Source organism: Thamnophis sirtalis, unplaced genomic scaffold, assembly GCF_051295495.1.
Source record: "Thamnophis sirtalis isolate CommonGarterSnake01/CBP01778 unplaced genomic scaffold, rThaSir2_p1.2 scaffold_11, whole genome shotgun sequence".
In the NCBI taxonomy this organism is placed as follows: domain Eukaryota; kingdom Metazoa; phylum Chordata; class Lepidosauria; order Squamata; family Natricidae; genus Thamnophis; species Thamnophis sirtalis.
In genome coordinates, this window is record NW_028261391.1 from 36815940 (window position 1) to 36830415 (window position 14476).

The 14476-nt window shown below is 36.7% G+C and overlaps 1 protein-coding gene across 1 annotated transcript in view; it reads left to right on the forward strand.

Moving 5' to 3' along the window:
- Positions 1 to 14476, forward strand: part of GPC1 (glypican 1) — a 199489-nt gene that overhangs the window by 175361 nt on the left and 9652 nt on the right. Inside the window, exons 4-5 of the mRNA XM_014065958.2 lie at positions 9105 to 9270; positions 10429 to 10559. Of these exons, the coding sequence (XP_013921433.2) occupies positions 9105 to 9270; positions 10429 to 10559 (297 nt within the window). The remainder of the gene's footprint in view (positions 1 to 9104; positions 9271 to 10428; positions 10560 to 14476) is intronic.

Consider the following 14476-nt stretch of genomic DNA (forward strand, 5'->3'; position numbering starts at 1 on the left):
TGTTCACCAAATTGTCCGTTATATGGGCTCTTCTCACAACACCGAAGACTCTCTTTCCCAGAAATGGCATAAAGTATTACTTCCCCCGTTAGTTATCCTCAATGAAGTGTAATTCAAACTCTTCTTGACTATTTTAAAATACCTTTATTTTAATATGAGTGAAATATTTTGCTGTTTGATGGCCAGCCTAGAAATCTCTGCCAGACTTTTCTTAGCATATGTGAGATTTTACAACCTGCTAAGAAAGCATTTTGTATTATCCACAAGATAATCCCTGGTTAATACTTTCACATACCACTTTAATTCTGCTGGCAAGTTAGCAGAATTAAGGAAAATAGGCCAGTGCTGGAAGCAGCTTTTTGAATGAATCCACGAGAGTGCGTTTCACACACTATAAGGTGTTTTTTCAACAGTCCCCATATGATAAGCACCCTATGGAAGTTGGTCAGTTGAAAGAACCAACACAACAATATACCTTTGATTTTCTCTGTGACACGCTAGATCATGTGAACATTTTCCCCTGATCTTCTAAGTGTATTGACTTCCGGATAGCGATTTTTGTCCAATAATATGCTTCCTTTTCATAGCACTAACCCGAATTAATAAACAAATTGAATGAGACTTTTTGTTCAGATGTAATAGAATTATGTTAAAAGATATATCAGCATAACAAACTTCACTGTGAGATGAAACTGCACTATTTAGGCACCAGATCTATTTTAGAATAGTGTCCCAAGGCCTAGGGACAAGTTATAAAGCTGGGCGATCATAATTAAGTGATTTTTAATCACTTAATAATTATATTTACCATGAAATTAAATTCATATTACATTTTTAATGTCTCATGGTTCCAACAAAATAAACAAATAGTTACAGTATAATAATGTCATACTTTATTCCATTAAGTAATGTTAATAAAGGAATGTTTCTACTATACATCCTTCTATAAATTTAGACTAGCTCTCCAGATTGCAGTGCACTGTTCTGTTGGAAAACCATACCAGTTTCTAAGAGCAAATGCTTGAAAGGCATACCATAACAGATTTTTTTCATAATATCACAGAACATTTCTCAACATGTCTTCAGGGGACCAGGTTGGAGAAGGCTGGAATTGGCCCTTAGGCTCAAATTAGATTGATGTGACAGACCCATCTGTTAAAACAGATGGTGGACTTCCCCCATAGCCCCTCTCCCTCCTCCCATTCCTTTATCCCCGGTGGAATTCCTCTCTGTCCTTGGCAGAAGAAATCAGGGCTTGAAACAAAGAGTGCTCCATCAACATATCTCCTTTTGGCCTCAGGTTTGAGGTAAACTTCAAAAGAAAGATAGTATGTTGTTCCACATAGTGGAGAAATTTAAAAAATCCAATATAAATTCTAAATCATCCTCCAGTTGAATTATTATTATTTTTTGCATTCCAGAATTGCGTCAATATTTTTAATATAAGAGAAAATGAAGAGGAATACACTAGCTCCTTCTTCCCCTCATCAGTCTTGTCCTCATCATCCTACCAAGCTCTTTATGTTATGTAGGTTCCTGGGATTTCCACATCAGCCAGCCAGACAATTCTGAAACTTAGAGAACTCCAGAAGAGTTTTATGGAATGTCCTTTTCTAAATCAAAAAGCAGATAACTGCATATAAGAAGTGATTATCACAGAGAAATAAATTTACTGATAATATTGCTACAATTTACTCTGTAGTACATACACCTGCATCCACTGAGAAATATTTTTGGTGGATCAAAAAACACATTCCCTTTAACTTAAACCTAATAGACTTGGACAAGTAGTTTGAGGAAACAGTATAGAGGATTATAATACATTTTCATTTTGCTGTTACACTCTATCCAGGTGTCTTTTTTCCTCACGAAAGACCTGCCAGTTTTCTGTTTGTTTTTAAGGTGAATGGTAAATACCATGTATGTCAAGCAACAATACTTGGAGTATTGGTCATTTTGCAACACAGGTGTTGTAACAGTTAAAATTCTCCTTTTATGCTATAGGTTGGAAATGACCATGGAGCAAGGGGCCTTGTTTTTGATACCATCATTTAGGTAGAATAAATACATGAATCCAGTCTTATAAAGGACTATTTATTACCACATTGATTTAATTCTCTCTCTTCCCCCCACGCACAACTCACAAAGGCATGTCAGTGCATTTCTCAACTTAGATCATAAATAGACAATATTGACAGGTGACAGCTTTCATAAAATGTAATTGTTTATCAAGAATAAAGTATTGCATTATTGCTGTGTTTGTTGCATTCCATTAGACACTAAGATCCAATATATCCCTGTATTAAAATAAATCTGTATTTTAATTTTGTTTTTTAGATTTCTGTGTATGTGTCATTCAAATTCGCTGTCTTCAAGTTTTATAAAATTTATGAAAATATGAATCTTTTTAAATCAAGAAAAATTGCTCTACAGCAGATTATAAAGTCTAAACTAATCCCTAATTCAATAGAGATTGTGTTCATCATTAAAAATTCTGACCTTTTTGTATCCTTGATGGATAGAAATAAGTTAATCAATTTCATTTGAATGGACTGATTATAGACTTACCATATTTATAGTATAAACAATTGTAGTCACATTAATTTAAATGAGCATATCTATGAATAACCTAAGTCTGAATAATTATAGTTAGCCTTTAATACCCGTATGTGAGCTGGTAATATGCTTTCTGCTTATGTATTTATCTGAGAAACTAGTAAATTCTATTTTCATATCGCTTATAATTATGTTAACTCTGCAAACTGCTGAGCTTCCTGGCATATTTTAAAAAGAAATGTAAAAATGTTTTACCATAAATTATATCAAAGCTAAATGACATACTGCTCTGATTTCCTATGAGGTAATTATTAAAAAAGACAAATAATTCTAAGGGTTGCCTAGTTGATGTGAATAAGTAACCTACAATTGAATTCTCAGCCAGAATACTTTGACATAGAAATAATAAAATGAATCTTTTAAAAATACATCATATTACATTGGCCTTGATGTCCTGCTTATCTGAATTATTTATTCATTCATTGTATAGTATAATGTGCATTTTTCTTATGAACAAAGAGATTATCAGGATTCTCAAACCTAAACAATTGTAACCACTTTGTAATATGGCCATGGAAATTAGGTCTTTAATATTCCTCAATTAAATGTAAAAGGAGATCTTAAAGTGTCAAGCAGAACATGCCTCTCTGATGAAAGCTTGTTAGAACACATCTGAATGAGATACCCCACCAACCAAAATTTAGCTCTCTAAAATTCCTGCTGAATGGGATCAGAATTAATAGTAGTAAATCAAATTATAAAAAGCAATGCTATTTTAGTAGTGCATTTGCTACCAATAAATCAATTCTGCCCCATGTTGAGAAGTTGATAAATCAAAAAGTGGCTGAAGGCCAAGTGAAATTAAACTCTCTTTGAATATCTGAGAGAAGTGAGGGAGCTGTATGGATGTTAGGGGTAAAGAATGCCAAAGTATGGGAGCTGCCACAGAAAAGCCTCATTGTCTTGCTTATGGCAGTTACAAGGTAGACCTATCAAGACATGTGTATCTACTTGTTGCCTTGATAATGGATCTGCCTTCTCTGAGTTAAGGTCGTCTTCTACATATGGTCTCATAGCAAGCTTGCCAGAGAACTGTTCTCACCTCTGGCAGGATGGTGGTTGGTATAATGAAAGCCAGCTGGGTAGCTTTGGGCCAATCACTCTCTCCCAGCACAACTCCCCTCACAAGTTGTTGTTGCGGGGAAAATAGGAGGAAAAAGGAATATTAGGTATGTTCACCATCTTATTTGTAAAAATAATAAAGACAAGTTACGAAAATCTAAATAAATAATTTAATGTTGTGTTAGCATCATGTTTTATTAGTAATTTATAGTAGATAACCAAGACAGCAATGTCAGGAGAGTTGTTACCATGCTTTGGCTGGATTGACTTACCAGTAATTTCAGTATACATATTCAGGATCCATTATAATTTTTGTGTTACCTCCAAAAGCTACTTCAGAATGCATTATTGATCCTATTTGAATCAGTTCATGACTGTCCATCCTTTAATATGCAAATTTGTTGTTGGAACCTCCTTTGATGATCCCAATTGTTTTGGATCACAATTCTTTCCTTGTTTATCTATGTCTGTTTCCATCTTGATGACTTTACATTCCAATATTGTTTCTTGACTATTCTAATGGATCACTTAAATTCTGTAAGTTCTTTCTGAGATCATTGTCTTTCTTGGCTTTGGCTTCTTTTATGGACAGTTTCCACCATCTGTTCTGACTTCCAGTTTACTTTCTTCTGTCTATTGGCAGTCTCTTTTCCATTCATTCTTAAATTCTTTGATTTCATTCCATAGTTCCTCTGGTTCCTTACTTGTGAAGTTTAGGACTTCAAAGCAGTTTCTAGCGATCTTGAAAATAGTCAGCATATGTTCAAGATCATATTGTAGAAATTGGATAACTTTGTTCTTCTTCTTTAGTTTGATTTGGAACTTACAATACAATAATACAATACAATAGCAGAGTTGGAAGGGACCTTGGAGGTCTTCTAGTCCAACCCCCTGTCTAGGCAGGAAATCCTATACCATTCCAGACAAATGGCTATCCAACATCTTCTTAAAGACTTCCAGTGTTGGGGCATTCACAACTTCTGGAGGCAAGCTGTTCCACTGATTAATTGTTCTAACTGTCAGGAAATTTCTCCTCAGTTCTAAGTTGCTTCTCTCCTTGATTAGTTTCCACCCATTGCTTCTTGTTCTATCCTCAGATGCCTTGGAAAATAGTTTGACTCCCTCTTCTTTGTGGCAATCCCTGAGATATTGGAACATTGCTATCATGTCTCCCCTAGTCCTTATTTCTATTAAACTAGACATACCCAGTTCCTGCAACCGTTCTTCATATGTTTTAGTCTCCAGTCCCCTAATCATCTTTGTTGCTCTTCTCTGAACTCTTTCTGGAGTCTCCACATCTTTTGTACAACGTGGCGACCAAAACTGAATGCAGTATTCCAAGTGTGGCCTTACCAAGGCATTCTAAATTGGTATTAACACTTCACATGATCTTGATTCTATCCCTCTGTTTATGCAGCCTAGAACTGTATTGGCTTTTTTGGCAGCTGTTGCACACTGCTGGCTCATATTTAAATGGTTGCCCACTAGGACTCCAAGATCCCTCTCACAGTTACTACTATTGAGCAAGGTACCACCTACACTGTACCTGTATTTTTGTTTTTCTTGCCTAAATGTAGAACCTTACTCTTTTCACCATTGAATTTCATTTTATTAGATAGTGCCCAATGTTCAAGTTTGTCAAGATCCTTCTGTATCTTAAGCTTGTCTTCTGGAGTGTTGGCTATTCCTGACAGCTTGGTGTCATCTGCAAATTTGATGAGTTCCCCATTTATTCCCTCATCCAAATAATTGAAGATGTTGAAGAGTACTGGGCCTAAAACAGAGCCTTGGGGTACTCCACTGCATACTTCCCTCCATGTAGATGCAGTTCCATTGAGGACTACACATTGAGTGCGGTTGGTCAGCCACTTACGAATCCATCTGGTGGTAATGCTGTCCAACCCACATTCTTCTACTTTATCTAGTAGTAGGTAAACTTGCACATGATCTACTCCACAGTCAGTTCTTAGGCATGATTTTGTTATTATAACTGAACTTTTCTAATTCCTTGTACCAAACCAATCAATTTGAAAATATTCAAGTACAGTCCATTTTGTTTATGCTTTATACAGTACTTTAGGATAGTCTGATCCACAGTGTCATTGCTGTAATAATGTTATCTCTATTGGTCTTTGGTGATCTTTGATATTAATATGTGATGACTCGTGATAAAGTGGCTTAGTAACATTTACTCTTTGATCCCATGTTATTGCCTTAAATAGAATGTGAACCAATAGGTGGATATTGTTGAGGGCTGTGTGTGTGTGTGTGTGTGTTTTAACCTTGGCATCCTTTTCACCCTTCATGATGGTTTCCCATTCTTTGTCTCCAAGTCTCCCAGATTGCCTCAGTTTTCTTGATTTGCAACCTCAGAACCGGATTGAGGATCAACTAATTTTGAATCAATTTATTGATTTTATTAACAAGAGTCACTAATTTTCATTTGATGGATGCTTATAGAATCTGAGGTTTCTGAAAGGAGAATATGTGGTTTTATTAGGTAGTTTCATGCCTAAATTACTGCAATAATCCCAATTTCTATTTCTGCCCCCCAATCGTAGTTAGAACACTACAATTTAAACTCTTTTAGACACTCCATCCTATTCTATTTTTACTGGAATTCTCATTGCAGAACAGGAATCTTTACTTGTTTCCTATCTGAATTAAGAGTCCAGTTTAAACTATTCTTATTTGTGTTTAAAGATCTCCAGTTACACGGCACATACAACCTAGTACCTGTCTACCCTTAGTTCTCCATACAACATTGTTCAGTCCTTATATTCATTCCAGTGTTATAGCTTCTGACTTCCAGGCTTTGGGAGACTTAGCCTTGCAACCCTGGAACAGCCTCTATCCATCCTTCCCATCAATGGAATGAACAGTTATGGCATTAGAAAAGGATTTGTGTATTTTCTTGTCCTATTCTCATTAATCTTGGCAATCCCTGGATTAATACCTGATGTATTTTAACTATGGATGTTTACATGTTTGGTCATATTATAGGCCTTTGTTTCATATACAAATGGATGTTTTCTTTGTCTCAGTTAATATATGTTTGCTGGTTTGACTGTTAAGTTGTGTACCAATTTATTGAATATAACTTTGTCATTATTTATGTTTGATTTATATCAAACAGTACAGTCCTGTACTGCAGTGAATCCTGGACCCTTTACGCATGGCAGGAAAGAAATATGTGCTGTCTCTGACATATTCTTGGCATCACTTGACAGGACAAAGTTCCAAATAGCATAGTGCTGGAACATGCTGGAATTTCTAGCATGTATGCACTATTGAAACAGTGACATCTATGCTGGCTTGGGCATGTCATGAGAATGGCTGATGGTTGGATCCCAAAAGATCTCCTGTATGGAGAATTAGTGCAGGAAAAACGCCCCAGAGGGAGACCATAGCTGTGATACAAGGATATCTGCAAGAGAGATTTAAAGGCCTTGGGGATGGACATTAACAGCTATGAAACCTTCACCTCTGATCATTCAGCTTGGAGGCTTAAGACGCAGCATGGCCTTCTCCAATTTGAAGAGACACTTGTTCGGCAAGCCGAAGCAAAGGGGCAGTCCCAAAACCAGTAAAATCAGGGGGCTGGGCAGGGGACAGAATGTCCTCAGTGTGGAAGGGATTGCCATTCTCATATTGGCCTTTTTAGTCACACCAGATGCTGTTTTAGGAACTCTTTCCAGAGCACAATACCATAGTCTTTCGAGACTAAGGATGCCAATGCCATATCCTGGTTGGTAAAGGTGCATAATAAAATTAGTGGTCAATATCTCATTTTTGTATTGACTAGCAACCCAGATTCATAAACTGAGATTTGAAATGAAGTTCAAAAGTATGCTTTTTGCTAAATAAGTTTTAGTTTGGCCATCAGAATTTTTCCATCATATCTTTAACATGATCAATAATAAGAACTTAATACATTTCTGAGCTATATTACAATAGATAACAGAAAGGAAAATAAATGAGGGAAAAGTGCATTATCTCTTGTATTTTTTCAAAGTTCAAACTTTGAGTTCTAAATTACAGTTAATACTACCTATGTTTTGATACAATAATTGAATTGAGACCCACAGTGATGGAAATGAGGAAACTTGTCAAATACTGACTTTATTGTCTGATTTCAGATTCATGGAAATTTTAGTAAATTTGTTGCCAAAGTTTATTTATTTATACATAGCTACATAATGTACATAAATACATAACCACAGTTCTGTCATTAGGGCTTTTTAAAAATCCTCTGGAACAGTTAATACTGAATATTCAGAGACTATTTCATGTTTGATTTCCAGTAGGCTTTGATATGGTAAAGAGCGTGGTGGCTCGGTGGCTAAGACACCTGTCAATCAGAAAGGTTGGCAGTTTGGCGGTTTGAATCCACAGCGCTGCGTAATGGACTGAGCTCCCGTTACTTATCCCAGCTTCTGCCAACCTAGCAGTTCGAAAACATGTAAAATGCAAGTAGAAAAATAGGAATAACCTTTGGTGGGAAGGCAACAGCATTCCATGCCCCTCAGCATTTAGTCATGGCAACCATATGACCACGGACGTCTCTGGCTCTTCGGCTTTGAAACGGAGTTGAGCACCGTCCCCTAGAGTCGGGAACAATTAGCATATACATGTGAGGGGAACCTTTACCTTTACCTTGATATGGTAAATCATGGTGATTCTCTTCAAATTCTGCACTACCTGGCTGAATAAGCAAATAAACGTGGTGTTATTATTTCATTTGCAATTTGACAATTCTTTATAAATATCTTATTAGTGTAGCAGTTAAGTCATTAGACTAGAAAGCAGGAGACAGTGAGTTCTAGTCCTTCCTTAGGCACAAAGCCTGCTGCGTGATCATGGGCCAGTCACTTTCTCTCAGCACTAGGCAGGAAGCAATGGCAAACCACTTCTGAAAAACCTTGCCAAGAAAACTTCAAGGACTTGCCCAGGCAGTCTCCAAGAATCAGACATGATTGAACAGAAGGAAGGGGAAGTATTTTAGAACCTTTGCTGGCATCTGTAATATTTATGTGCTTGTTTCTTTATTCTTCTGGCCTTTTTTTAAATTGGCAGGGCATCAAAGAAACAATTGTAGGGTAAGACAATTGTAGACCTGAATATATTCTAAATGTTCAGATTTCAGAATGCATGGTTTTCAAGGATTTTGAAATGTTTCATTCTGATCATGTCTGAAAAGTAGTCCTACTTTGAAATTAAATGGGCTGTGTCCAAGGATTTCATATAAGAAACAAACTACTTGTCTATTGAATGCACTTAGTTTTAAATTTTATATAGATTATCTCTACACACGTACAAAAATACTTTTTTCTCTTTTAAATCCTGGGTTGCGTTTTAGGTTACATGTTGTATTTGATGATTGTTATATTATGTCCTTAAGAAATGATTGTTGGTTTGTTTTTAAGGTCCCTTTGAGCCAGTATTGCAGCCGTGCTATTATGAAGTTGATGTATTGCGCACACTGTCGGGGCATGTCAAACATTAAGCCATGTAATAGCTATTGCCGTAATGTCTTGAAGGGCTGCCTGGGCAATCATGCTGACCTGGACACTGAATGGAAGAACATGATTGGTAAGATCTACAGATGCCTGCCTGAAAAAATTGCTTTCATTGACATTTTTTTAGCTCTTTAGTTTCCTTTTAGTTAAGCAATGCAAGGTTGGAGATCAATTGATGCATGCATTAGAGGAATATTTTCAATATCTTTGAAGCATCACTTCTTCCTTTATCTAATTCTGCATATTTTTGAAATTCCATAGTTCCCATAATGGATTATGAGTCTTTAAAGTTTTTCAGAAGACACCAGGATATAGAATCTCCAAGTATTCATCAGTACCACAGATTGGATAGTTTTAAGGAGTTAAAAAATTAGTTAAATTAGCAGTTAAATTCTTCAGAAAAAGAATTTTTTAACAATAAGTAAAAAGTTCAATCACCTTCAAATTGAACTCTATTTCTAGTAAACTACATAGACACATTCACATAGAAAAGGTTTAAAAATTGAGAAATGGTTCTCAAGCATAATTATAACATTTTGTTTTGTATGTTGTTATTTAAATATTCTTAAATTTATTGTCACTTTATCCTTATGACTTCTTTTTCTGAGTGGGACAATATTTAACGGTTTGTCTGGATCTAAACTAATTGATTGATTGAATGTTTTCAGCCAGTGTTGATCTTAATGACAACCACATACATATATTTTCTTTGTGATGATCTGTCTTTTGGTCCTACAGGTTTTCTAACAGTACATTGCCATTTTAATTGAGGCCATCCACCATTACAGACTTCTCAAGAGACTGTAGGGTTTTGGATAATATGTCTAAAATAGGAGAGGATGAGACTATTCATGTACCTTGAGTGAGAATGCTGCATTGATATGTCTGATGATCCATTTGTTTAGTTAGTTTGCGTCCATACCATAATATTCTAAAGAGTTTTCTCCAGCACTGAAGTTCAAAAGTGTCAATACTTTTCCAATCCTGTCTCTCCAAAGTACAACTTTGCCTATATAAAGTATCACAGGAAATGCTACTGTTTCCACTATTCTGATCTTTGTAGGTATAGGTAAATCATGGTATCTGAATATCTAGGATGTAAATATATAAAATATTCCACTGATGTATGTTGCATTTTCAATACTTATTATGTTAGTTATAAAAAGACCATCTCAAATGATTTGTTTCATATGCTTTTTAATCAGTATCATTTTATTCTTTTCCCCAATAGATTCATTACTGTTGGTGGCTGATCGTTTTGATGGACCATCTAATGTAGATGTTGTAATTGGTACAATTCATGCTAGGATTGCTGAAGCCATTTCAAACATGCAAGAAAACAAAGAATCTATAACAGCCAAGGTAAGAATTAAATTGTGAACTTCAGAATATTTACCTCTTATATATTTAATTGCCTGTATTTTTCTTATTGCTTCCTCCCCCCACCTCCCCTAAATATTCACGGTATTTCCTGTAAACAGTCACCTAAGCATGCCAAGTGACTTTGGATCACACCCTGGGTATTTTGAGCCAGTGACATTCAATGACAAGTTACCATGAGAGGATTCCATTGTTTCTACTAATAAAAAAATAGACATGTTATGCTTGCGATTCTTCAGGGCTCAATAGGTGGAAAGCCATTTTTATTGTCATACAAGAATTATTAAACCCGAGGCTTCGAGGGGAGGGGCTGCCGCCGTCGGGAGCTAAGTAAAGCTCCTGCCAGGACTCTGGTTCGTATATCTTATAAGATCTATAGATATCTCCCCTTTCTGGCAGAAAGGGGCAGGGAGAAGGTCAGTCGTTAGGATCTCTTTGTAATTCATAGCTTTTTTTTTGCTGTGAATGGAGAAGAGGTTCAACATTAGCTGAGCCTTTACTCCGGCCAGTTTTCCGCGCTGCTTTTTTTTGCAGCCTAGGCAGATTGCCTCCCCCCCAGGACAAAACTAAGCTATTTAAAAGCCAATTCGGGCGGGGAACATTCCCGAGGAACTTTCTCTATTACTATTTAAAATACCAGCTTCAATCTCGCAAAAGGCTCCCTTTCTTCTTTTTTTAACTGCGTCACAAGATGGCGATCTCGTAGCTTTTGTGCTTGATCTGACGCAGCTAGCTGACCCTACCCTCCTGAAGGCTTCTCCGTACTAATTGCTAAAAGATTATCTGAGGGGAGCACAGACTTTGATTTTTGGCTCGCTGGATTGCTTGTCTTTTATTTTTATTCTGGAATGGCTCCCAAACTTAAACAGAAGCGCCTCCTTAATAATATATCTCCAAAAACTGCCAGGAAGTTGCTACCCTCGCCTCCTACACCCTCCACGGGAGATTTGCTAACACAAGAATTCCTTCTTAAGACGCTTAATGATTTCAGACAGGAGATTAATCAACTGATTTCGGATTTATCTGATGAATTTGATGCTAAAATTGCTCAGGCAAAGCAGGATATAATCGGAGTAATGACAGTCATGACAGATTATATTGCTGAAACGGAGGACAAATTGGAACTTTTGGAAGAAAGCAACCTTAATCTGATATCAAAAATTCAAACGTTAGAACAGGAAATTGAATCTGCACAAAAAGAACTTGTCAAATTAAATTATAACAAGTCTGCCTTTGCTATACGTGTTAGAGGGCTGCGTGAAAACCAACAGGAGAATTTGAAACAGACATTCTTTGAGGCTTTCAGCCGCTTGGTGGGAAGTCCGGGACTTAACTTTGATTGGCAGATTCAAAGAATTTACCGCCAGAATTCCTGGGTAGCAAAACAGCGACAGCTTCCGAGGGACATAATAATATACTTTACTACAAGGGAATCTAGAAATGAGATAACACAGAGGCTCTACGGAAAGAGGTTGAGAATTGACGGGGACGACTTGATTGTTTTTAAGGAGATACCATTTCAAATGTTAAGAACAAGGAGACAGTATGCTTTCTTAACCGAAGAACTCAGAAACTCTCAGATTTCATATAGATGGGAAGTCCCAGCTGGTATTACAGTTACATTTGGCGACCAAAAACACCGCATTAACTCTGTCTGTGAAGCCCGAAAATTTTACCACGAGACCCTGAAGGCGGGACTTCCTGACTCATCCGGATCTGGGGAGAGACAGGGAGAAGGAGAAGACAAACAGCGAGACACGTGGCTACAAGGTGGAGCGTGTTGCTTTTCTCTTCCGGAAGGGCAGAAGACTAAAGAATAAAGACTAAGCGATGTTTTTAAAGCTTTATGATCTCCGTCTGGGATAAAATGGAAAAGTGGCATATCGATGATGAGACATGGAGACTGAAAGAAGCGTTGCTGATTGGGGACATATATTGTACAGAAATTTTGTTTGAACTCTAACTTTAATTGTGCATGAACTATTCTTTTAGGTGAAGAGAGCGGAAATTGTGATCTTTTTGAGTTGCGGTTTGGGACAAACGGAGTTGGGAGGTGCGTGGGAGAGGGAAGGGCAGCGAAAGTTTAATTAGATTACATGGGGCTAGAACGTAAGCTGATGTTTGTTTGAGTTGCTATATCAATATAAGGTTAAGAAAGTTTGGTCGGAGAATCTTCAGGAAAGTGGAGTAAATATGGGAGGAGCAACGAATATGGATAAAATACTTATGTGGATATGGATAAAGGCAGGGTGGAAGGTAAAAAATTTATATGTGGAGGTGGGTAAGGATAGAAAGGGAGGTGTTGGAAATGAAAAATGAAAGAAGTATTTGAGTTAATGGTGTTATAGAAAGGTTTGGATACTTGGATAAAAAAGGAGATAAATTAAAGGTTTGAATAGATAGACAAAGCAAGGAGATTTTTAGTTGGGGAATTCTAATTGATCAACTTACCTGGCTCTAATATAGTTTGAAACCCTGCAAGTAGTAAAATAATCGAAATTTGGAATGAGTCACATTGATTAAGATTTATAGATAATGGGAAGCTGTGGTAACGTAGTGGGCTTATGACCCTTTTTGTTTCTTTCTCCTTTTTGTGTGTGTGTGTGGGTGTTTTTTTTTTATTTCTTATTTTCTACTATTTTTCCTTTTTCTTTTTGGCTATACTTTTATCTTACTCTTTTTTAAATTTTAAAGTTAGTTGGCCTTATTATACTTAAATGCTTGTTAAAGAATTATGCCGGGCATGGGACCTGCGAAGCCGTAAGGGGGTTAGGGAGGGGGGATTATAGGGGGGAGGGGGGAGGGTGGAATTACAGTTTCAATCCTTAGAACAATAAGAATTCACTTGTGTACTGCCGTTTTTTTTTTCTTTTTCTTTTTTTCTTTTTCTACTTTTATTGTAAAAAACAAATTGAATTGTATGGATACACCAAAGTGGGGAGAAGAGGGAAAGAGAAGGGAGAAGTAAAGAGGGAGTGAGAGGGAATGTAAGGAGGGTAAATGGAGGGAGGGGGAGATGTCTGAGGGGGAAGGGAAGTAGAAGAGAGGAATGTTGGAGGGGTGAAAGGAAAGTTGGAGGGGGAGAAGAGAGGGTGTATGGGGGAATGAAGTGTTATGTTGGGGGTTTTTTTTTTTTCTTTTTTTCTTTGCACAGTATATAAGTGATTGTATAAAATGAAAATGAAAATGAAAATGAAGAATTATTAAACCCTAGACCTGTCATCTTTAATTTGTAGTGTTGACCGGAATGTGTCTCCTTCCCAATATGAGTGAGCTCACTGACTCCTTCCCAGTATTAGAGTGAGCTCACTGTGAGATTTATCTGTCTCTTCCTCATCGCCTTTGATTACCAAACATTTATCCTTCCTGAACAGAGTGTGATATTTTAGCCCAGCATAAATGAAATTTGCTCCATCACAAATCCAAACCCTGAAGCTTCCTATCCAATTGACCCTGATGTGAACAGCATAATTTGAGTTCCTGGACTCCAGCTATTATTCTTATGGAATAGAAGAATTGTAATTAAGCTGCTAAGAGAAAGTGCATCAGGAACTGACTAGCAAGAAAATAAGTCACCAATAGACTGACAGAAAGAAAAAGAGAGAACATGGTACTGCTGCCTAAAATATAGTGATATAAAGCCATCAGTTCAGAGAGTGAGAATGGCTTCAAAATCCATTAATCATTAGATTGTTAAGGAAACCAACAAAAGAAAGCTCTAGAGTGGGGTTTTTAAATTCACTAATTATTATGCATATATGACATCCCATATCGACACTAGTTTCTGAGGGCTTAAGCAACTTAGATAAATAGAACTTGTTGTGCTATACATTTTTAAATCAGCCATTTGAAACAAACAAAATAAAAATACTAGTATGAAATATATAGGAAATCAGAAT